The 23,557-nt window shown below is 46.9% G+C and overlaps 1 protein-coding gene across 2 annotated transcripts in view; it reads right to left on the bottom strand.

Annotated features, from left to right (window-relative positions):
- Nucleotides 1-23,557, bottom strand: part of PLXNA2 (plexin A2) — a 242,733-nt gene that overhangs the window by 112,154 nt on the left and 107,022 nt on the right. For both annotated transcript variants that reach the window (XM_016937865.4, XM_003308723.6), the window contains exon 4: nt 3,293-3,427. In XM_016937865.4, the coding sequence (XP_016793354.2) occupies nt 3,293-3,427 (135 nt within the window). The remainder of the gene's footprint in view (nt 1-3,292; nt 3,428-23,557) is intronic.

Raw genomic sequence — 23,557 nt, 5'->3', positions numbered from 1 at the left:
TCTGTCTCAAAAACAAAACAAAACAAAATAAAAAATTTTAAAATTAAAAATTGAAAAAGAGAACACTGCTTTTGGTTTAGTCTCAGGCCCATCTTTTGTGCTTTTGGTGTCATCTTCTGGAGAGAGACAGAGCAGAGTCCCAATCCTAGGACCTTAAACAAATTTCTATAAGATCTGAAAGAGACTTTAGAGTTAGATTTATAATCTCCATCTTTACAGATGAGGAAACTGAGACTCTGAGAAGTTGAGGGCCCAGGTTACCCTTGAAGTCAGAGGTGGGGCCAGGCCTAGAACACAGATCTCCTGGCTCAGGCTGAGGATGACTGGGTGTGTCATGTCCCCCTGTCCCCTCTTCATCACACACCATCTCTATACTCCTGAGAAATGGGATCATGAGGCATGAGAGCTAGAATGGGCCATATAGAATGTGGCATGTGGGGCAGTATAAAAAGAAATTCCCCCTTTATTGTCTCAGCTGAGACTCACACTGACCTTGTGTGAGAAACACTGAGGTTAAGTGACTTGTGCAAGGCCACTCAGATAGAGAATGGTGAAATGAAGTCCAAATCAGACCCATGGACTTCAGAGACAAGCCTGTTATCTGATGCAACTCCTCTCAGCTATAAAAGAGGAATCGAAGCTGTCAGAGGATTCTACTATCAGTGATAACACAAGCTGGACTAGAACCCAGGACATCTGACTTCATTTTGACAGATTATTCTCCTGCCACACATTCAACTGCTTCCTTGGAGATATCTGAGCTGTCTGTGAGTACTTAACTCACAGCCGGCCTCAGACAGATGGGCCTCCTGAGCTGTTCTTGGCTTTCATCTTTGGACTCGGCCCCTGGTGAAGTCACTTGGCTACCTATTTCTACACAATTTACGGCTCTCCAGGTGACAGGCCTCAGAGCTCCACCACAAATCCCCCTCAGACTTTGCCTCGTAATCACAGCTCCATCTGGTACAGGGAGCTCCCCCTACTAATATTTCACTTGACCAGAGGCAGCCCATGGCATGAAACCCAAATTCTTCCTATCTCTGCTCATCGTGGCTGGCTACTGCTAAACCCCTCTGTTTGGTGTAGACTGTAACAAGAACTGGGTACCTGAAGCAGAAGGTGGGACAGAGGAGGGGTATTTACAGATAAGCTGTGTGGACACTTGGTGTGGCCAGGCTGATGCTCTCAGAGATGGCATCAGATATGGATCTAGGAGGTGATTATATTCTCTGAAACCCACTCATCTGCCTCCAGCCCTGACCCAGCCCCTCTTCTCTGGATACATTTTGAATGAATTTTCAGAAAGCGTCTCATTGGATAAAAAGATATGCAGCTAAAATATATGCCTTGGTACCTTCTCGGTCCCACTAAGGTCTCATTGGTCACTTCTTCTTTCCCACTTTGCTGGGCTCAGAGAATCTAAGAAAGAACTCTTACCCAGAGCTACCCGCCTGGTCCTCTGCTACACACAGTGCCTCTTGAAAACATTGCATAAAATGTGAGTCTATTTAACCTCTGCCCATCATTTTATCCACCAATACAGGTTGTCATCTATCTATCTGTCCTTTTTTCTGTATCTATATCTGCATAAGTGCCTGGAATGGTGCTCATCAAATGTTAACATGGTGTTATATTTTGGGTAGTGAGATTTGGTGACCTTCTGCTGTTTTCTTTTCTGTATGCATTGCTTGAATTTGCATAACAAGCGTCCACCATTTTTATTCAACAAATAATGTTTTCCCTTAAAGAAGAACAGGATAAAAGAGCATGTATAGAATTCAATCTGATGTTATTGGGCTATTTGGGTACCTGTCTCTCTCTTGTTAGATTGCAATCAACTTAAGGTAGTGGCTAAGTCTCATTCATTTTGATGATTCCCAGCACTTTGTTCCCAATAAATATGTGCCCAGGAATAGTTCTTTTTAGGCCCACTGACTGTTTCATCGGAATGATAGGTCAGTGTTTATTTCCAAGACTGTCTTACCCACTCTAGGTTAGGCAAAGCTGTCTACAGATCCACAAAATTCCCATCTGGACCTGTTTATACTTCAACTGCAGAGGCCACATGAAAGAAGGTGAAAAAGACAGGTGGGTTCAAGAGGATCTGGATGTAATTGGCATGCAATTATCGTATGATTTACGTCATCTGTCCTCAAGAACTAATTTTCAACTCAGAACTGCATCACTGCTTCCCTTAATGCTGTCGTGTGCACACTTATCTCTTCCTTACTTCTTCGCTCATCCCTCATCCCCTGATTCAGACTCCTTTTAAATTCGAAAAGAAAGGAGGTAAGGAGAGCTCTGGAAAGGGTAAGTTTGATCAAGGACACCTGGAACTCTTGCAGAATTCTCTGATAATGACATGAGCTGGGAAGCAACTTGTGAAAGCTCTCTGCATCCTTCTCTAGCCTAAGTCAGTGTCCTCAGCTGCTGGGACAGACTGGCAATCCTTTTCCTCATTTCTTTGGCCTTTATTTTACTTACCCTGTTAAGAAAAATGACAAGACCCCTGCTGCTGCTGCTGCTGAACAACTATTAACCCACTGACCGAGTGAATGGAATGTGTCCGGCTTGGCTAAGGTCTTTGCTTAGTTTTCTGGGTCTCTGTTGATCTCATGAATCCCCTGCCTTCCCTGCTTCTCTTTCCCTTCACCATGGCTCTCTCTGCATTTGCCTTCTCTCTACTCACACATATTCACAGGAAATACAGTCTCCATCCATCCCAGAGGGTGGAAGACTTGCTCAGCTATTTCCCTACAGAGGGTAGAAGTCTATTTCTCAGGGCTTCCCATCTCCATAGGCCTGGTTTCAGCTTCCCAGAGCTGACCAGCTTATACTCTGCACCAGTCTAAGACTCACGCCAAGATTTTTATTTCCTTCTGGGGCCCTGTCTTGGGTCTGCCTCTCCCAGGAGTGGGCCCAGTCCGGAGGCCTGGATTATTTACACCTCTTTGGCTCCCTTGAGCAGCAGACTCTGTGGGCCTGAGAGCAGTAAATCTACCTCCTAATCACACCAAGCTGCTCCACGCAGTCTGGCCTGTTCTTGCAGGGCTGTTCATCACTTGCTGAGACAGGGGCTGTGGCCTAGAGTGAAGCCTCCGGGAAGTGGCTGGCCCCCGGCTGCTTCTCTCTAGCTCCCTGCAAAAGCCTACAGGCACTCTGCCTCTCTCAAGACCCCTGTGCTGCAAGCCCAGAGGTCTCTCTTCTTGGACTGAACAGTTTCTGAACAAAGGTGACAGATTATCAGCAGTTTCTTGGAGTTTGGAAAGCAGAGATGGGTGTTAGCACTTACCTGTCTCTCAGACATGACGTACAGGTAGCGCTGATCAATGGAGAAGGCCATGTCCCGGAGGATGGGGCTTCCGTCCTTGAGCACAGAGACCATCTCGTACTGGACCCCACCATGGGGGGGACCGTCGGCCCGAATCTGTATGAGAAACAAGGATGTCCTCAGCATCTGCCCTCAGTATTCCCCTGTGGGCTACCTGCCTCTGCCCAGAGCAGGTAGCTTACAGAAGACCATTGCTAACCCCCAGTCACTACTCCATAGACTGAAGTGCCACTTCTTTTAAACAGCCCAATTTCCACCAAAAGGAATCCTTTCCCAAGCAGTCTGAGTGTTCTGGGCCTGGGATTTCTGACAGTGGATTTATTTGTGTGTGCATATACGCCCTTGGGAATGATTTTGAATATCCCTATGCAGTTATTCTTGTGTGCATGTACATCTATTTATAGCACTGTGTATTGTATGTGTGTGTAAGTGAGTGTGTGCTTATGCACACTCCTTCATGGTGGCTGGGGTGGGAAAGTCAACATCTGTTCACAGTATCTTAGCCTCAGACAAGTATGAAGGAATGGTGAACAATTTATATAAATCATCAAAAAGCTGCTCATTAAGAGATTAAAGATTTTTGGATCCCAGGAGGGTCTTTCAGCCCCCAAACATATGCCCTGACTGTCCACAAATCCACCTGTGAGATGTGGGGAGCCAGGAATCCTGGCTTAGCCTCTCCAAGCCCATCCTAGGAAAATAAGTCAGAAAGGACTGAGATGTCATCTAGTCCAGTGCTTCTCAGCCCTGGCTGCACATTAGAATCATCTGGGGAGCTTTAAAAAATATGAATGCCAGGGCTACATCCATTAATCACAATCTCTGTGGGTGGGGCCCAGGCATCTTCTTCAGCTTAAAAGCTCCCCGGGTGAATTTAATGAGTACCCAGGGTCGAGGAGCAGCGAGGTAGTCCTGCAGTTCTCACACTAGTGTGTCCTCAGAATCACCTGGAGGGCTTGGTGAATGCACTGCGAGGCCCACCCCCAGAATTTCTGATTCAGTGGGCATGAGGGCTGAGAATGTACATTTCTAACAAATTCCCCAGCTGATGCTGATGCTGTTACTATAAGGGTTTGAAAAGTACTATCTAGGCCCTTATGTTGAATGCTGACCTCAAAGAAAAGAGGTCCCTAAGGTCATACAAAAAGTTGGTGGCAAGGAGCCCTTGGTCTGAATGTGCCCCATCCCCAGTTTTTCTAGTTGTTAGTTTTCTAGTTTTCTAGTAGCTGACTCTTGACCAATATTCATGACCCCAGCCTGTTTTCACTGTCCTCTGCCCATCTCTAGCTCAAGCCCCACCTCCTCCATGAAGCCTTCCCCATCCTCTCTAATGGCTAATTAATTGCTCCCACTTTGATGCCTTTTTTTTTTTTTGCCAGACATTTTGTCCTAGGATTATAATCAATTGATTTGTTCATTGTGTATATACTAGCTAACATGTATTGACTACCTACTCGAATTGTTCTCTAATTGCTTCAGATGTGTGTAAGTCCTGTCAACATTTTGAAGGCAGGGATATCTTTTCTATTTATCTTATAACCCTCTGAGGACTAGCATGCGACTGGGAACATAGCCGGTGACGGATAAAAGGGAATGCTTGTGAAATGCTTGTTGAAAGAGCGTGAACTGTGCACCAACTGACAGCATATCCTAGACTCCTTAGGGCTGAATCAAAGTGAGGTCAAAAGACATTTTCCCGGGAAGATTTTAAGATTAAGGCTTCTTCTCCCTTACACCCTTTGGATTCTCTCTTGGGCCCTTCATCATCTTCTCCCTCTGCCTGTTTCTCCCTACACCACACTGAGAGCTCCTCAGGCCAAGGCACCATGACTTATTCATCCCAAGTGCCAAGCTCAATGCCTGATGCCACAACAAATACACTAGCATGGATGGATGGATGGATGTGTTTTCAGTTCTTATTGGCAGAGTGGGGAAGGTCAACAGCATTATTGATTGCAGAGCTAGGGGAGTGGGAGAAGAGCTTCCATTCCTATTTCTCTACTGTCCTGAGAATCTGCATCCTTGAGGAGCTTGAACCAGGGCTTGGTCTGTACCTGTTGGGTTGGGATGGACTCGATGTACATGGGAAACAGACCATGAGTCCATCGTGGGGTGGGAAGCTCTGGCCCGGGGGTCCCCGGTGGTAGAAACAGCAGATTCTTGCCTGAGGCCCTTGTGCTATACCCCACGGATGAAAATGGTAGGTCAGGGTCTAGAGGCAAGGACACCATGTTCTCCTCCTCACCTGCTTTGCTGGGCGACTTGCGGGCTTCTGGGCCTGAACTTAAGGAGGTAACCTCAATGGAACCAAATAAACTCTTCTCAGCCATTCCTATCCCTCATCACTCCCCTTGTGGGACTTTCCCCTATGCTCCGCTCTTGCCCTCTTTCTCCCTAGTGAATGGGCTTCCTGCTGTTCAAGGCTGTTGCCTTGTCATCTATCAGTAAAGCTCCTCCTTCCAGAAATGTTGTTAGAAGCCCATTTGTTTCATTTTCACAGGGTCAAGGGGATTCTAAGAGTCAGCAATGCTGTTACACGGCTGAGACCACCAGCCTGTAACCTGGAGCAATTCTGATGATGAGATTCAAGCAGAAGGAAGAATAAGAGTCTCTGTGTGGGAAAATGCCCCACAGTTAAAATGGTTCCCCTTGACATTCAAAGCAGCATTCTCCCTTAGATAGACAGACCCAAATTTCCATAAGATTCTTACAGAAATATCATAGCTTTTAGTCACAAAAGTTCTTGGGCTATTGCAGGAGGTAGAGGGCAGATGTGATTGCCATGACTTCTGGTTGGCCTGGTCTCAGTTTTCTGTCTCCATAAAATGGGGGTTTCAGGCCCTGCTTCTTGCCTGAGTCTGAACTGTGCCCCTCCTCTGAAGGGAAAGTGTCTCAGTGCTTCTCCCACCTTCCCTGTGACAGCTACTCCTCTCCAGGGAGATTTAAGCCTCCTCAAGGTGCTGGCTGCGTCCCAGCAGCTGCAGGGCTGGGTCCCAGGAGCTGCAGAGCCAGGCCCCTCCCTCAAGCCTGGTCTGGGATCTCCTGCCCCAGAAGGCCAGTTAAGCCTCTGCTGGCTGGAATAGTCCGCTATTTTCATGCTAATGGCACTTTAATATTCTTCATCTGCCTTTTCCTACATGTTGGCCTCTACCCTCTCCCAGAGCATGGGCACTTGCGTGGATTCAGCAAGGCATGCACACCAAGTCAGAAGAGAGAATGAATGCCATGGTGAGGGCCCTTCCTCTGTGGTGCCTGGGACCAGATGGTACCCGTGGCAAGATTAGAGCTGGAGTTGAACCAAAGACAACTTATCATCACATTGTCTGCTGCATTCGGTCAGGACCAATCCCAACCATTAATATTTTACTGAATCAGAGACCTAATCTGAAGGTTTTTCTTTTTCCCTGTCTGCAACCCCAATCTTTTAATAAGCCAGTTGAAGCCAGAATCAAACCTACATAAGTCTCAAATGTCAGAGGTAAAACCAAACCAGAACAGAAAATGTTGTTGGTACTGAACCTGAACTAAGCTATCCTATTTCATTCAGTCTAAATCCCGGAGAGAAATGTGGTATTGGCCAAGAAGTCTGTGACTCCCCCCACTCACCCCCGATCCATGCTATCTGCTCCAAGATGGAGTCACCTTTCAAGATACTTATAGGGGGTCAGAGAAGATGGAGAGTAGGGGCCAGGAGGCCAGGTCAAGGAGAAAAAGGTGGGGCAGGGGCTGGCAGAGAGAAGGCAGCAGATCCCCTGGGCAGCAGAGGTCTTTCCCTTCCCTTGATCCCCTTTGCTCCCTTAAGGCAAAACACACCAATGAGTGCAGGGTTTAAGTCTGGGCCTCAGGCCTCCTGGGTTTCCATTCTGACTCTGTTCTTCCCTGGGGCTTGATTTCTGCCTAATGGCACAGTTTTAGGTGAGTTACCTCTCTGAGCCTTAGTGTTCCTCTCTGAATAACTGGAAGAAGCAATCTGCTCAGTGCCTATCACAGGAGAATCATAGACTTATAAAAATTACTGGAGCTAATCTTGTCTAAACTCTTCCATTCAAAACTTCCAATACATGGGGGAACTGGGGTTCAAACCAGCCCCAGCTGGTGGGGTCCAGAGGAAAGCACATGGCTGATGGGGAGAACGCCTTGGAAGTGACTAGGAAGAAGGCTGCTAATGTAGTTCAAGTCTGTGATTTTTCGCATGTCTCTGTCTTGGATAGGAAATTTTGGGTTTCAAAGCTGTCCTCTGTCTTTGCCAGAAACAGGATGGCCAGTGGTGAGGGGAGTGTCAAGGAATCCCAAACCAAGAGTGGGATTTTAATAGCCAACTAATTGAGTTTATTCTATGGTGTCCCACAAAGTGACAGCAATAAACTGAACCAGCCCTTGCATGCGGTGCAACACCAAGATGCACAGGTCCCAAAATCCAACCAGGCAGCGGAGGATACTGGAGATGGGGCAAAGGAGGGAGGTGACAGGGACAGGTGGAATGAGTCACTGGAGTGTGTTTTTCTATTTGGGATCTTCTTCTTCTGGGAAGACTTGACCTCGGTGGAAATGCAGAAGCTACTGGGGCTATTTTGCTTGGACAAGGCTCAGCAGCCAGATAGCACAAGGAACAGAAGAGAGTGAGTCTTTACTGAGACCAGCAAAAGACAAAATGTGCCTAAACTACTTATTTATTTTGAGACAGGGTCTCACTCTGTGCCACCTAGGCTAAGTGCAGTGGCGCAATCACAGCTCACTGCAGCCTTGAGCTCCCAAGATCAAGCGATCCTCCTACTCAGCCACCCAAGTAGCTGGGACTACAGGTGTGCACCACCACAACTGGCTACTTTTTCATTTTTTTTTTTTTAGAGACAGGGTCTCATTATGTTGCCCAGGCTGGTCTCAAACTCTTGAGCTCCAGTGATCCTCCCACCTCAGCCCCACAAAGTGCTAGGATTACAGGTGTGAGCTACTATGCCCAGCCTAAACTCTGACGTGAGGACATTTAGTCTAGCTCTAGTAAGAACCAGAGACTTTACTATAGAATGGGTGACTATGGGAGACTGTAATCTCATTCTCAGGAGGGTTTTAAACCCAGGATAACCCCTTTTGCTTCATGGTTAAATGTGGCCCTGCCTGAAGGCAGTAGGATAGACTTGGATTCTGAAAGGTTCTGTTCACCTAAGAATTTAATAATAGCTACCACAGTGCTACGTGCTGTCACAGTACTTAACAAAAATGAACTCATTTAACACTTCCAAGCATTCCTGAGGTAAATACTATTTTAAATCCCATTTTATAGATAAAAACTCAGAGGCACAGGAGAGTTAGGCAACTCTCTCAAGATGACACAGCTGGAGAGTGGCGTAACTGAGATTCCCAGCTAGAGCCTGAAATCTCTGAAGAGGGGGCTAATAATGGGCAAACATAGCTGCCCTTGCCGCTGAGCAGAGTAGATGGGTCATCTAAAAGTCCAAATTTCCCCTCATCCACTCTTCCCCCTTTAGGATCCCAAGTTCAAAGTGGGACAATCTCCTATTTCCTGGGGACAACAGTAAACTCAGAACCTAATTTTTGGGGGCCTTACCTGGGGGATAAAACTCAGTTTATCAGGGCTGGCTTTGGGGCAGGAGCGTGTGAGGTAAAATCCAGCAGAGATTGAGCGTCCAGTCCTCCAGTTGAAATGAGAATGAAATAGTAACCCTATTAGTACCTTTCCTTTAAATCACAGCTATGTCTGGACAGAAATTAATGTCAGCTTCTTTTCTTGAATATCCAATTCCAATCAGCATATCCAATTAACTCGCTTACCTGCAGCCCCCTCTAAACTCCTTTTCTTGTGCTTCGATTTCTTCTCTAGTTAGCCCTAATTTATGGAGCCCTTTGGTACTCTAATATCACATTATTATTAGTAGTAGTAGCAGCAGCAGTAATAGTATATATATATATATATATATATATATTTGGTTTTCTGCAAGAGCTGTGGAAGAGCAGTAGAATTGGGAATCTTCTTCTTGGGTTTCTTAGCAGCAAAGAGATTGGTTTGAAAGGCATCACCACACAGAAGGAAGCACTGGATCATGTCTGCAGGGCTGGGATTTAATCCCAAGTTTTTCTTTCATTGGCTGTGTGACTTCAGGCAAGTCATTTCACTTGTTTATGTAATAGTTTCTGTAGCTGTCCCATAATGGTGGGACATAATGGTCCTTAGCTCAAAAAAGATATTGTGAAAGTAAAATGAGTTATTAGCTATGAATGTCAGTACTGTCCAATATTGATTTATTATGTGCCTACCATGAGCTAGGCCTGCGTTAGGAGCTGCAGATACGTGATAAAGGATAAGGATCCCCTCAGGAAGCCCGGTGATGGGGAAATGGACAATTTATCTGGTCTTCATGAACACAGGGGTCACCCCTTGTGAGAAGAGGTTTGCATGGGGGTCCCAGGGAGACCAGCACGGGGGGGCGGAGCAGCATCTCACCTGGCCTGAAGGAGGCCCTGAGGGGATACTTCCTGGAGGAGGTGAGGCCTAAGCCAAAATGCAGGAGTGGAAATGTGAGTTCTTCAGAAAACGTACAGTGTAACATAAATATAAAGCTGTTCTTGTTATGCCTGAGCTCAGATTTCTTAGAAACTTGGTCTCTCAGACCTAAGCATTTGGAAAGGATGAGACTTTTGACACAGAGTTATTGAGCGCTCAACATCACTCTCAGCAGGTCTCAGCATCTGACGTCCTCAGATTCACTTCAGAAGAGGCCTTTATCACTTGCTTCTACCTCTGTTCACCTAAGGACCCTATGCTTTTGTGGTCTATTAACATATATGTGGCATGTGAATGTGTATGTGTGTGGCATGTGTGGTGTGTGTACATATGTGGTGTGTGTATGAGTCTGTTGTATGTGTATGATGTGTATGTGTTGTGTGTGTATGAGTCTGTTGTATGTATATGATGTGTGTTGGATGTGTGATATATATGTGTGTGGTGTGTGTAAATCTGTTGTGTGCATGAGTGTGGTGTGTATGTGTTGTATGTACATGGATGTGGTGTGTGTATATGTGGTATGTGTGTATGAGTCTGTTGTGTGTATGAATGTGGTGTATATGTGTTGTGAGTGTGTATGAGTATGGTATGTATTGTATGTGTATGTATGTGTGGTGTGTGTAAGTCTGTTGTATGAGTATGGTGTATAGGCATTGTATGTGGTGTGTGTATGCAGTATGTGTGTATAAGTGTGATGTGCGTATATTGTGTGTGTGTGTGTGTTCAGACCTTTAAGGAGGTGAAAGGTGGAGAGGGCCTGGTGATGCTGAGGCTGACCCTGGGAGTGAGTTAATGAGAGTGTATCTGCAGTTGAGCATTTGGTGCTGCGAGAGAAGATTCAAGCTGAAGATTATCTTTGTAGAGCTTCATGACCCGAATTATTTATAGATTTAAGTCTTTGGTAAATTCTGTCTCTGAGACTCTTCCTCCCTCTATCCTGTACATACATTCACACACTCACATACACATACACACGCACTCTCTCACATACGCATTCAACAGCAGCAACAGCAGCGGTGGCAGTCCAGGGTGCCTGTTGCTGGCCCCGCCCTCTGAGCCGTGAAAACATTAACTAAGCTTGCAGAGTCAAAACTCAGCAGGCTGAGGCTCCCTGGAGGACAGCTAGGAGCCTGGCCCTAAATGCTTGGCTAATTGGACGGGGACGCAGGAGCCTGGAAAACTTGGCCTGTGGTTTGCACTGAGCTAGCAGAGGAGAGGAAGAAGGGAAACAGGGATAAGGGTCTCTCTTTTCCATGAAGGGGAAGGAGGTTGTTAAGATGTTCTAAGCTTTGACAATTTCTGCTGCTCCCACCCTTACACACACACACACACACACATGCACACACACACTGCTTCCAGCACTGGTCCCCAATGAGTTGTTGGTCAATCTTCGGTTGACACTGGAGATTGACATTTCCATGTACAATTATTTCTATTTCTGTCCATGTTAAGAGTCTGCCCTAGATATTCAACTAGGGGTGGGTGGAGCTAACAGCGGGGTGCATGGGGCTAGAGAGTCCTGGATTTCAGGGGGCCAGGCCATGGAGATCTTTCTCCTGGAATGTAGGGAGGAGTCCCCAGAGGACTCACTTGTTCTCTGGACTTTTGCATCTTGGGACAGTATGAGAATTAATAGCCTGGCTAGTAAGGATAGTAGCTGTAATGACTATTTATTGAGCATTTACTATGAGTAAGGTCAGTGTTCAAGGGTTAGGGTGGGGAGATTGGCTGGTGAGGATCTCCGGAGACCAGTTTTCTGTTTCTAAATTGTGGCATCTCTGCTCCCTCATCAGACAAGGGTGGATGAGGATGGCCAAGCCATCACTGGTCTATGCTGCTCGTAGAACTAAGAGGAGTGGCCCCTGCTTCATGCCTTCCTACAGTTAATGACAAACTACACTCACAAAGGCACCAAGCACCCCATCTCTGGGGCCTCTCCCTTTGCTACTCATGAGAGAATGACACAAAGAGCTAGAAGCAAAAAGAATCCAGTCCTCTGGGTTCTACTCTTGGAGAATTTTGAACTCCAAGGGCCAGGACAAGAGCTTATGAGAGGTGAATTACACTGGGTGATTCAGGAACACGGGGCTCAGGCCTTAGTCCAACCCCACCTTTAAACACTGCTCCAGCTTTAGGCTTGGGCAGGTCAGGAGTCTGAGGGAACAAGAGGAAGCATTTGATTGTTCTGGGAAACAATAAGATAAACACAGTGGAGACAGCCAAAGCATTAAGCAGCCTCAGATGAAATCAAATCATGCAGAAGCAAAGCAATAATTCACATGGAGCACACAGAGTTGGGGGTGTGTAGCTGGAGGGGTGGTAGGAGGAATTAATACAGAATAACGAGGAACTTCTGCCAAATCTGAACCTTTGTTTACCCCAAGTTCTAGTAGTGTGGGCACTCGGAATCTCCATTCAAGGCATCGCACACAGGTTCCTTTCCTGGAGATGCCCTGGTTGTTTCAAGGATAGAATTGAACCTCTTAGGCTTTTTGAACTGGAATGATTTAGAGCCACTCTTTCAGGTCTGTGGGGAGTGCAGGGCAGCCTTTCTCACCAAGCTCTGGAACAGGGTGTGGTGAGAACTGATGGAATTAGGCATATCGACAGGTTAACTACCTTGGAAATGCCTGTCTCACTCCTCAAAAGGGGGCAAGACAAGGAAACTAGCACTTCCTGGGACTGGATATACATGGTGCTTTCAAATAGCTTCTCTCTCTTTATAAGTTTAGTTCAACACATTTATTGAGCATCTATTCTATGTCAACCCGTGTGCAAAAATTCAGGGATATAAACATGAATACTCTTCAAAACTCTGAGGTAGGCATTCTCATTTTATAGAAAAAGACATGTTAAGTATCTATTGCAGGATCACACAGCTAGAAAGTGGCAGAGCGAAACTCGAAGCTGAATTTGTCTGATTCCAAAGCCTGAACTCTTTTATTCTGCCTCCCTCCAGAGCCTAGGCTTTCTCTAAGTTAAACAGGAGGACAATGCCTACATTAGGACTAAAAACTACATTTAAAAAGCACTGGGTGCCTCTGGAGATAAGTCCTGGGGAACAAAATAGATCATATAGCTGTCTCCTCCACTGTGACAAAGAAGGCCACCTGCAGTCTGGAGAAAGGAGCAAAGGATGGGGTGTTTAAGAGGGTTATTACTCTCTTTAATTAATTCATTCTTTTCTTTTCTATGGCCTGAGATTGCCTTGCATTTTATAATCTGGAACAGTAATCTTTGCTTTGATTAACACTGAGGACGGCGTTTCCAGCTGTAGGGATGGGAAGGGAGGTCGAGAGCGCTAAGCACCATTATCTGACACTGGACTTGTGCCTAAATGCAGGAGACTCCCAGAGATTTTAAAAGAAGTCATTAAAAACACACACACATGTGGCATGTGCCCACCATGGTGCAGAAAAGCCATGGTAACCGAGAGAAATGGAGCCTACAACCATGCCATTGAATCTCTCTTCCCATTGCTAGTGCGCTGGGGCTGAGTCTTTATTGCCTCTTATCTGGGCTACTGCAATAACCTGAGAAATCCCCCTGCCTCCAGCATATTCTTGTTCTAATCTATTCTACCAAACACTGCCAGATTAATCTTCTTAAAACACTTGTTCGATCCTGCCTTATCTGTATGCAAAATCCTTAAATTTCAGGTGTTGGTAATTTTCTTTCTCTTGCTTAACTCAGTCTCCTAATTTTTTTATGATGAACATACACTACTTTTGGAATAATGAAAAAAGTAAATCATGGCATGTATTCATGCATACACATACACACACACACATACACATACACACACACACACACCACCTTCAATTGTCCCCTTTAATAATTTAGAAGAGTTCATACTCCTCAGTTTGCCATTCAGGGGTCTAGCTAACATGGCCTTCTCACCATTTTCCAATTGCATCCCCAGCTTTTTCGTCTTCACGCCTTTGCTTGACAATTTATTCTACCTCCTAGATCCTAATCATCCTTCAAGGCCTTATCCAAATGCTACCTACTCCACGAAGCCTGCACCAATCTTTCCTTGGAACTCCCATAGCACCTAGAATGTCTCTTGGCACAGTTACTTGTAAACATATGCAGTCATCTTTCCTAAGATAGTCAGGCTCCTAGAGAAGAAACCATGCTTTGTACAGCTTCGTATGCCTTACTACACTTGGTACTGCCCTGCACACAGTAGGCTCTCAGTAACACAGGCTGATGGCATGAAGGAATCCCTGTTGCTGAGACTGGGCAGGAGTAGAACTTTACTCATGGCTCACATTGACTGAACCCCTATTATTGTTTGATGTCATGCTAAAGGCTTTATGCACATTTTCTCATTTAATCCTCACAACAACCTAATGGGGTAGGCACTACTATTATCCCTAAGGCCGAGATGAGGAAACTGAGGCATAGTAGGGTGAGGTAACTTCCCCAAGGTCACAAAGCTGGTAGGCAAAAGAGCCAGGATCTGAACTCTGTTGGGTCTTCATTTTTCTAGGCCTCTGTTTTTCCATCACTAGAGAAAAATGAGTAGAGAAAGAGGGAATCTTGTTCCATGCCATCCCAACGACCTGAAATCTTCTGGAACCTGGCGTGTAAACACCTATCCACATTTGTTTCTGTCGAAATGATCTTTTCTGGCTCCCCAGTGGACTGGTGAGAGCTCTTAGGAGGAAAGTAGTATAAACACTCAAGGTACTGCTATGAAAAGGACTCCAGGACCACTAAGCGGAAACCCTGCTGGCTCAGACAGGTGGAAAGCAAGAATTGAGGTTACGAAGATGAGGTCAGAGTTGGGGTCTGAGGAACAGGGTAAGAGGAGAAGGGAGGGAAGGGAAGTCAAGCCAGAAAGCCCCCATCCCCTGCAGTCCCCGGCAGCCAGCCCAGGGGTATCCTGTGTGCTCTGGTCTGCCTGACTGCTTGGCAGAGCCCAAGGGCAGAACAGACAGCTGGGGGAGGGTCTAGCTCTTTTAAAAGATTCTGTTTGAATAGCTGTCATCTTCACACCTTTTCCCATCTCCCCTCCCAGGAGAGGGGCTTTAATAATGAGCTGCTTCATGAAAACAGGCCCCTAATTAATTCATTGCTATTCTTCTGGGGCCAGATCATTCTAATCAAGGTGGGATGGGGGTGGGGTGGCGAGTAAGGATTGTCTCGATCTGCTTGTTCTTCCATGGACTCTCTTTGCTCCCTGCCATCACTGCTCCAAGACCCTCCCCGGTCACCTTGTTCTCTTTGGCTGGACACCTGCTTGTCCTCAATGCCCACCCCCTTTTTGTGCTAACGCCCCACAGCTGCTGGGCAGAGTGCCAGCGTGAAGACTCTGCTGGTGCTGGGTACAGTACAGCAGGTGCCCGGATCTCACTGCAGAGCGGGAGGAAGAGAAGCAGGGCTTGGCCCTGTGAGGAAGGAACTTTGTCGTGCCTTTTCTCTGAGCATTCTCAGAATATCCAGTGGGCTCAACGGTAGGCAAAGTGCAGCCTCTATTCTTCTCCTCAGGACTCCCCAAATCCTCCTGGCCCCTGAGAAGTTGGCACTACCTAGGATTCACGTGCTGTTGGGCCTGGACAGCCACATCATCGCACCCAAAAAGTGGCAGTGGCTGCAGAGGATGTGCATGGATGACCAAGGACTAAGACCAAGGGAGCTACACTAGGGCCAACTCAAAACAAAAATAACTTTTAAAAAATTCTCCCCTCTCCAATTCAGATCACAGCAAGAGATGATGGAAGTGAGAGATTGTACAAGTCTCGCCTTGGGCAGTCTCTTCATAGATTTTTTTGATTTCCTTTCTAGATCTTCCAAGCTCTGCACTTCCATCTTCCCTTCCGATAGACACTGATTGTCCAGCGAAGGCTGATGTCTAGCTCACTGGGGTGGAGGCCACGCAGGGGCACTCAGCCAAGGGAGTTAATTCTCACTTTCCTCATCTACAAAACTGGTAACACAACATGCCAGCATGACAAGGCAGCGGCAGGAACAAATGAGATAAGGAATGTGAAAGCATTTGGGAAACTGGAAAGGAAAACATGAAAGAGGGATTTTGGATTGATTTATCTCTGATTCATAGACTTGGGTGGGACCAGACTGAGGAGGAAAATTGGGCTGGGAGGAAATTCTTCAGGGGGACATGGGGGAAATTGGTACCTCCTCCTCTGTCCTTTCCAAGGGAGCAGGACTGCGGGGAGGAGGAGTGGGAGGCAGCAGAGGGTTAGCAGGTGTGTGGAGCGGGAACCCCTTGCACAGTGGCCGTTCCAGCCTGCTTTTGAAGGCAGCCTCTCTCAGAGCAAGGAGGAGTCGTTTGACTAGGGTCTCCACAGGACCGGTGCTGGGGACACAGAGGGCCGCAGTCACTGGGCCGAAGGGATGGCAGCCTTCTGTCTCAGACCCTTTTCACTTTGTGAAATAGAGAAAAGCAAGGGGGAGGCTCCAGTCCTTCACCCACAGAGAGAAGGCAGCTCGGGGCAAACCTACCCACTGCTAATATGCTCCTTAAAAAGCGCTGAAAGGAGCTATAGCCTGGCTTTTGTGTAAAGTACTAAAGCATCCCTCATTCTGCCCCTCCCACACCCCCACTCTTCTAGGATTTTTTTCTCTTAAAAGAGTGCTCCACCTCTCCGGGGACTGGAATCATTAACTGAACAGCACTTTGCCTCTCATAGCTTTTGACAATTTGGCAGTAAGTTGGAAAGTACCAGAGAAACTGCAAAGAAGCGGAGGTGAGGATGGGGAGGGCAGGACCAAGGGGATGTGCCTGGAGGACCGGCCTGGGGCCTACCTGACTCCTGGCCCAACACCCGGCTGCACTGGACTTGTCCCACCCTCCCTGCCCAGCTCTGGCTCATGGGATGCTGAGCTCTGGCTCATGGGATGCTGGGCTCCAGCTGTCACAGGGGTGTGGTGGGGTGTGCAGGGGAGCATCACATGGCTTCCCATCTTCACCCCCTCTTGCTATAGCCTGGAGGCTGCCTGGGGCTGGCTGACAACCAATCTGGACAAAGGGATCCCTCCAGGAAAGGTGGGAGGTAATGCCCTTCATTCTGCCTGACACCAGGACCTCCCCATGAAGCGCAGTGAAGGAGTACCTGAGGCTTAAGGAATGGAGAGCCTATGTGGCTGGTGAGGGAGGATGGCCTAAATAATGACCCTGGGGCAGCAAAATCCAAATCCTGGGCATTTCCTAAGTGGGGAAAGCAGGGTGAAAGAAAGGAGGGTTATGGATTTCCCAGTCAAGTTGTGATATAAACAGATCAAAGGGAGAGGTTTCTCGGGTTCCTGAGATGACCTATGCTGGAATATTTCCAGTTCAGCTTTAGACATCCTGACTATTAGGAAGCGAATGGCTTTTAAGAAGCAATGAGTCTTCAGCTTCCCTGGAGTGGATCGGAAGACTCTTGCTCCTCTCACCCCACTAGGAACTTATCCCTATTTAACAATCCTAGAATGTGAGCATAGCTATACTATTGAGCACATGCTACGAACTGGACATGACGCCAGGCATCTTATGTAAATGATTTACATGCAAATCATTTACAAAACCCATTTCACTGATGAAACTCAAAACCCATTTCACTGATGAAGAAACTCAGGCTCAGAGAGGTTAAGTGACTGCCTTAGGCCACACAGCCAGCCAGTAGTAGAAAGGCATGCAAACGAGTCAGTTTGATTATAAAATCTTTTATTAATCCATTTACTTCCCTAAAATACACTCACCTTTGTCTTGTGTATAATGTTAACATCTTACTGTCTGTCATTTTAATGCTCTTATTCTGCTGTCTGAGCCTCATCTAAGTGCCAACATAAATTATAAATTCCCAGATGTAGAAGTTGAATCTATATAGTTCATTTTATTCAACTTTTAGCAGAGTGCCAAGCATGACAGGGTGCTTAAAAATTGCATTCTATACTTGAATCAAGTGAGAGCTCCAGAAAGCCGTAAACTTGGACCACAAAAGCCAAACCAGCAAGCTTCCTTTTCCCTCACAGCCTCATATACTTATTTTTCAGCGTTTGTTACTCCATAAGAATAACACATCGAATGCTGCTTGTTGCATGGAAGTCACAGCCTTGGCACTTTGTCAGGAGCTAATACAAGAAATTGCCATATAAAAGAAGCATCTGATTTGGATGTCAAACTCTTGTCCTGGTGTCTGTACAGGTCTCACATGATAAATCATTTACAGAATGTAATGTCTGGGAAATGTCCTGAAAAGTAGGGACACTGCCTTCTCTCAAAGTGTAAAGATTTCTTGCTCATTTCATTTCCCTTTATGACTTGGCTGCTGGGACACTCAGGCCAAATCTCATGCTGGATCCTGGTGCCTATGTTGACCTTCTTGGTAACATATGTGTTTCTACTCCCTTTATGGCTTGGCTTTTCTAGTTCTAAGACAGCTATCATTCCATGTTGGCCAAATCTTTTATTGTAAGTCATCTTAATTCCTTCTTTGGAAAGAAGTGAGATATGAATACACACAAATAATTATGCTCAAGTCTTTTCTTTGTACCCTATGAATCTGTACCTGTTGTACATTGCCTCAAAATATTCTCAGGTCTTTTTACTCTGTGCTTATATCATTTGCCTCTTTAAGGAAGAGTTGGCCAGCGGATGTTTCTGAGTGAGGGTCTGGGCTACTCTCAGGATGTTGTAAGTGAGGGGCTGGATGACAGGGGTGAGGTGGGGAGATACCACTCAAAATGGAAAGCCAGTGGTTGATTTGTATTCCACTGCACTAATAAAAATTCATAGACTCCTGGGAAGAGTAGCTGTGTAAGGTTCTGGGTTCAAGTTCTGGGTATTTGAGAACAGTGTGCTTGTAAGGAGAGCCACGGGGGTGGAGGAGAAACTCCTATGGGTCTGGCCCATAATAAAGCTCTGTAATTATTTGTAAAATGGAAGAATGAATGAATAAATTAATGAATGAATGCTTTTCTGGCCAAGAGATTCTTCTCATAGGAGAGAAGGCAAGACTGTTTGGCAGAAAGCCCCATCTTCAGGCCACAGAGGAGACTCAAGATCACTAGGAGCCCAGCGGAGTCCAAGCTTTCCACGCCGTCCTTGTCCCCAGCCAGGCCAAAGCATTCCTCACTTGCACCGTGTGCTGTGAAACCAGGCCAGTGTGCTGGGACACTAGGGGAAAGAGAGTGGGAAGTGGGAAAGAAGGAAGGTAGGAAGGAGGGAGGACAGAAGCCTAGGTACAGCTTCTGATGCCTTTCTCTTCTTTCCCCATTGAAAGAGACAGTCACATAAATACTAGTCCACAGTGAGTGTGGGGAGAGAAATGGTGGTCTCTAAACCTGTGTCCCTCTGTCTGTTTTTACTCAAAATCTCCTCTTAACACCCATCTGCCTCTCTCTTTCTCCTTCCCTTCCTTGTCTCTCTCCCATCAATCCCCAGATCTCTCCATATACATTGTTTCTTCCTCTGTGCTGTCTCTACTTCTTTCTCCCTGTGTCTGTCTCCTCTCTCATACATACACATGACCTCTCCAAGATTCCCAAAAGAGAAGCTCCTCAGAGACCTGCATTTCCCCCTGTCTGTCTCAGACTCCAGAGGCAGTTAAGGGCAGAAGACACCAGCCCCAGAGCATGGGGGCTCTACCACCTCCCAAACTGACCTGTGCCCAAACCTGGACTTTCATTCTAATCCCAGTGGCCTTGCCGACATCAGTTGGACTAATTTTTTCCTGTAATTAAAAGGAACACCCCCCAACTCCATCTCTAATCCCACATAATTAGCTCTCTGATTGCCAGTGCTGGGCAGGAAACCTCCTGTTTGGAGAGGGATTTTGGACAGAAAGATTAGGCAAACACTATGCAGGAAGCTGCGCTGGGAAAACAGGCTGTTCTCAAAGTTTGTTGTTAAAAGAGATTTGTGGTGGGCAAAAGGGCCTGATTCCCTACAGGTGGTCTGAGCTGCCTCTGACCCTGTCGGGTTCTCCAATAAATGGGTCGCTTTTCTTGGCTTTCAAGATCCTCCCTGTGGTGGAGCCCTGCGGTGGGCTCTATCTCCAGCACATGGGGCAAGGAGTATTCCCAGGAAGCACATTCCTTCCTGCTCCCGGGGAGGACTGTGCTTCTCTGCATGGGAGAGGGAGGGAGAGCCGCATAGGCATCCACCCCCACAGGCTAGCTGGGCAATGGTCAAAGGTTACTGAAATATGGCAGGTGACAACAAAACCACCATGACTCCAATCAACCTAGGGAGTGGGAGAAATGCCAGGAAAATGGGGAAACCCCTTCCCTAGAGGCTCTGGGGAGGGCTCCTCAGAGCTGGGCATTGATTCTCCCAGCCAATGTTGTCCTTTGTCCATCTAACAGGCACTGCATTATCATCTGCTAGGCTGAGGGTATGCTGAAGGTAATGACATTTTGTTTGTTTCTATCACCTAATTTTTCTTTTTTGATCTTCATGATCATCCTGTGGGGGGAAGTACCTTCCCATAGAAGAGGAACTGAGTCCTGGTGAAAGCACACAACTCCCTCAAAATCACCAAGCAAACCGCTGTGGAGCCTATGCTAAAGTACCAGGCTCCAGGAAGATGGCTGCCCCTGTTCTTTGCACAATCCCACATCCTCCAGCTCATGCTCTTTCTGTCTTGAGAGTTTGGGCATTTAGGATGTTGGAGTCATGGGAGACTGGGGACACCAGCCATCCAAGGGGATTTAGGACTCTGACAGCCAGGGGCTGGTCAACTCCTCTGTGAAGATCTGAAAGTCTGGTGCTACCGTGACACCCACTTGCAATTCTTGCTGACATGGACTGGAGCTGGCATTCTCAGGCCCTCTAAATAACCTCAGGAGGGCCGGATCTCTGATGCTGCTTCGCCATCTCTGTACTACTCAAAGCCGTAAGATTATTCACTCTGGTTCTCAGAGAGGAAGGGGCAGGAATTGAAGCCAGGGGCTGGTGAGTGGGAGGGTGAACCTGTGCTTCCAGAGCCAGGGAGGGACAGCAGGGGCTGGTGGGCTGGCACTTGGGGGATTTTACAGCCTGCTGGTTGAGGTGCCTGGCCCTGCTCCTCCACCATGGCTTCTGCAGTGAGCTCAGGACATGGGGGAGGGAGCCAGGCCATGGATGGATTCCAGATGGGCTATCAGGTTTGCCCACAGTCGACTGTAAGGCTCCTCTGGTCTCGGCAGCTCCCTCAGCTCTGATTCAGCTGCACGCAGAAGGCCTGCTATGGAATGCCAGTGAAACCCAACCCGTCTCTCCCTCCAGAGCCTCCCTCACTCCTTCTGCTACCAGAGATAGATAGCATGTTTTTTCTCTGTCCCTTCTTCCCTTCATTAGTACAACCCCCCCGCCCAGAAGTAGAAAGGGTTATTGCGGGGAATTTAGTTGACAGCTGGGCCTCTGGCTCTGGAGCTCTGAACTATTTCCCCCTAGGAAGAGTAGCTGTATAAGGTTCTGGGTTCAAGTTCTGGGTATTTGAGAACAGTGTGCTTATAAGGGGAGCCACGGGGTGGAGGAGAAACTCCTTGTGTCCCTCTGATTGCCAGATCAGTCTAGCTGGCCCTGACCCAGGCATGGGAGGGAAGAACACAGAACTAGGTAGAACACGGCAGCCAGATATCTGATACTCAACAGCATCTCATTGTTGCGTGGCTTCCACACAGGAACGTCATCTCATTCAATCTGCCCAACAGGCTGGAAGAAAGACAAGCCTTCTTTATCACCAATCTGCAGACAGATATACCAAGGCTCTGAGAGGTTTAGAGCACAGATTTGGTTTTGGTCTCCTGAATCTTGCCATAAACATGTTTGAGGACCTGCTATGTACTAAGGATAGCATTCATGCTCTGGGGCACAGAAACAAATGCAACACAGATCATGCCACAGAAACCAGTGCTGTTTTCCTATGTCACATAATTCATAGATTAATTATTCTCAGAGAGGGCCCACTGGGCCTTGTACTATAATAGACTTTTACACGTCCCCATCTCTCCACTGCTATTTTAAAAAGATCAAGTTCATTTCTACCTTGTAGAGATAGGAAGGAATTACTGCAAGTGGCATGAGGGAATCACATCAGGATTTCCTGCCTCAGTTTCCCCTTTGTTATCAAAATTCTGCTTTCTGGTGATTTGCTTCTGGAGTTTTCAGAATATTCCATCTCAGCCTCCTCCACCCAGAGCTGCTGCTCCTAGTCTCCCAGGTCTGCCTTGGATCCTTTGTTAATGACTGGCAGGCTGGAGGTGATGTTGCCTTATCAGGGTTGATTAGTTGGGCTGAAATTTACATTTTGCTTCAGAAAACCAGTCTGGAATCTCTGGCAGAAAGCAGCAGGGATCCAGCTTCAATAGAGAATGCCCCTGAGGCCCAGGCATTTGAATGAACCACAGAAGCCTTTTCTACCCTCTCCCTCTCCTTCCTCAATCCCCTTCTCACCTCTCCCCTCACACCAGAAGGCTGGTGAACTGCAGCAAAGGGCTCTCTGAATGTGCTTGCAGAAGAAAAGGCTTTATTTTATTTTTTGCTTCTTCAAAGAAAATGTGAAGCTCCCTCCAGCCTCTCTGGAGAATCAGCGAGGGAACAGTCTGTCTCAAAATGCCATTAAAACATCTCTCAAATTAAAAACAGTCCTGAAATGTGCAACTTCACGAGAGAGTAGATTACTAATACGCAAATGGTGGACTCTGACCACCTGAGGGCACGGACGAGTGGCCAAGGCTCTGTCCTATGGTGCACGAGTGTCCTTGGGCAGGACATTTAGCCTCTCTGAGCCTCAGCTTCATCCCATTAATAATAATAAAAAAATTGTTATCTTTCTCTTCCCTAATTTCAGGGTGCTTTGGTGGGAGAAGTGGTCCTGTTACTCTCAGAGATAACGGTCTTGGTTCCCATCACATTCATCTCCAGCCTCTCTCCCCTGCCCTCCCTTTTTCTCCACAGTCATGGTGCTATTTTAAGTTGAGGCTTCCAGCCAAAATCTGTACTTTATTAATTACGCGTCAACTACTCTGTGTCATGTTTAATGCATTTTCCAGATTGTATTGAATCCACAGTAAAAGGAGGAGTCTGAATGTGGCCTGGGTGCCTGGCAGGGTAGGTGCTGGGAGGAGAGGGGGAGCAGGAGCCAGCCTGTGTGTGCCTCAACTTGATCTCTCCCCTTCTTCGCCCTGGAGTCTCTATTGAGGCCAAGCGTAAATCCTGCTTGTAGCTCCTTAGAGCTCTCTATTTAAAGAACACGCAGCACCCTGTGTAGAAGCACAGCGCCCTGATGGGAAGGTAGAAAAACCTGCCTCATTAGGAAAGGCCAAAGGGCTTGGGACAGCTGACATCCATTAGCAGGAAGGGCAGAAGGCTGAGGGTGATTGGAAAATGTGACTCAGTGATATGCCAAGGGAAGACTGGAGATGACACTGACCATCTGTTCTTCTCCAAAGAGGAGGTAGAAATAGCATTTGTATTGGAGCAGGAGAGATGTGAGCTAGACCTGGGTATTACATTCCTGACTGCTAGGTTTCCAGAGCTGTTTCTAGCTGTGTGATTTGGGCAAGTCCTTCAGTTTATTGGGCCTCAGTTGACTGATATATAAAATTAGCATTTACTCAAGGTGAGCCCTGAGGTCCTTTCTAGCTTTGGCCCTTTGTGCTTCTTTCTTTGAGGAGACTATGGGGAGAAGCAGAATCTTTTTAGGGGAGTACAAAGATGAATCCTGCATGCTTCTTGATCTCCAGGAGTTCACAATCAGGCAAGGAAGGCA

The sequence above is a fragment of the Pan troglodytes genome, chromosome 1, assembly GCF_028858775.2.
Source record: "Pan troglodytes isolate AG18354 chromosome 1, NHGRI_mPanTro3-v2.0_pri, whole genome shotgun sequence".
NCBI lineage: Eukaryota > Metazoa > Chordata > Mammalia > Primates > Hominidae > Pan > Pan troglodytes.
This window is presented reverse-complemented; position numbering and strand designations above follow the sequence as displayed.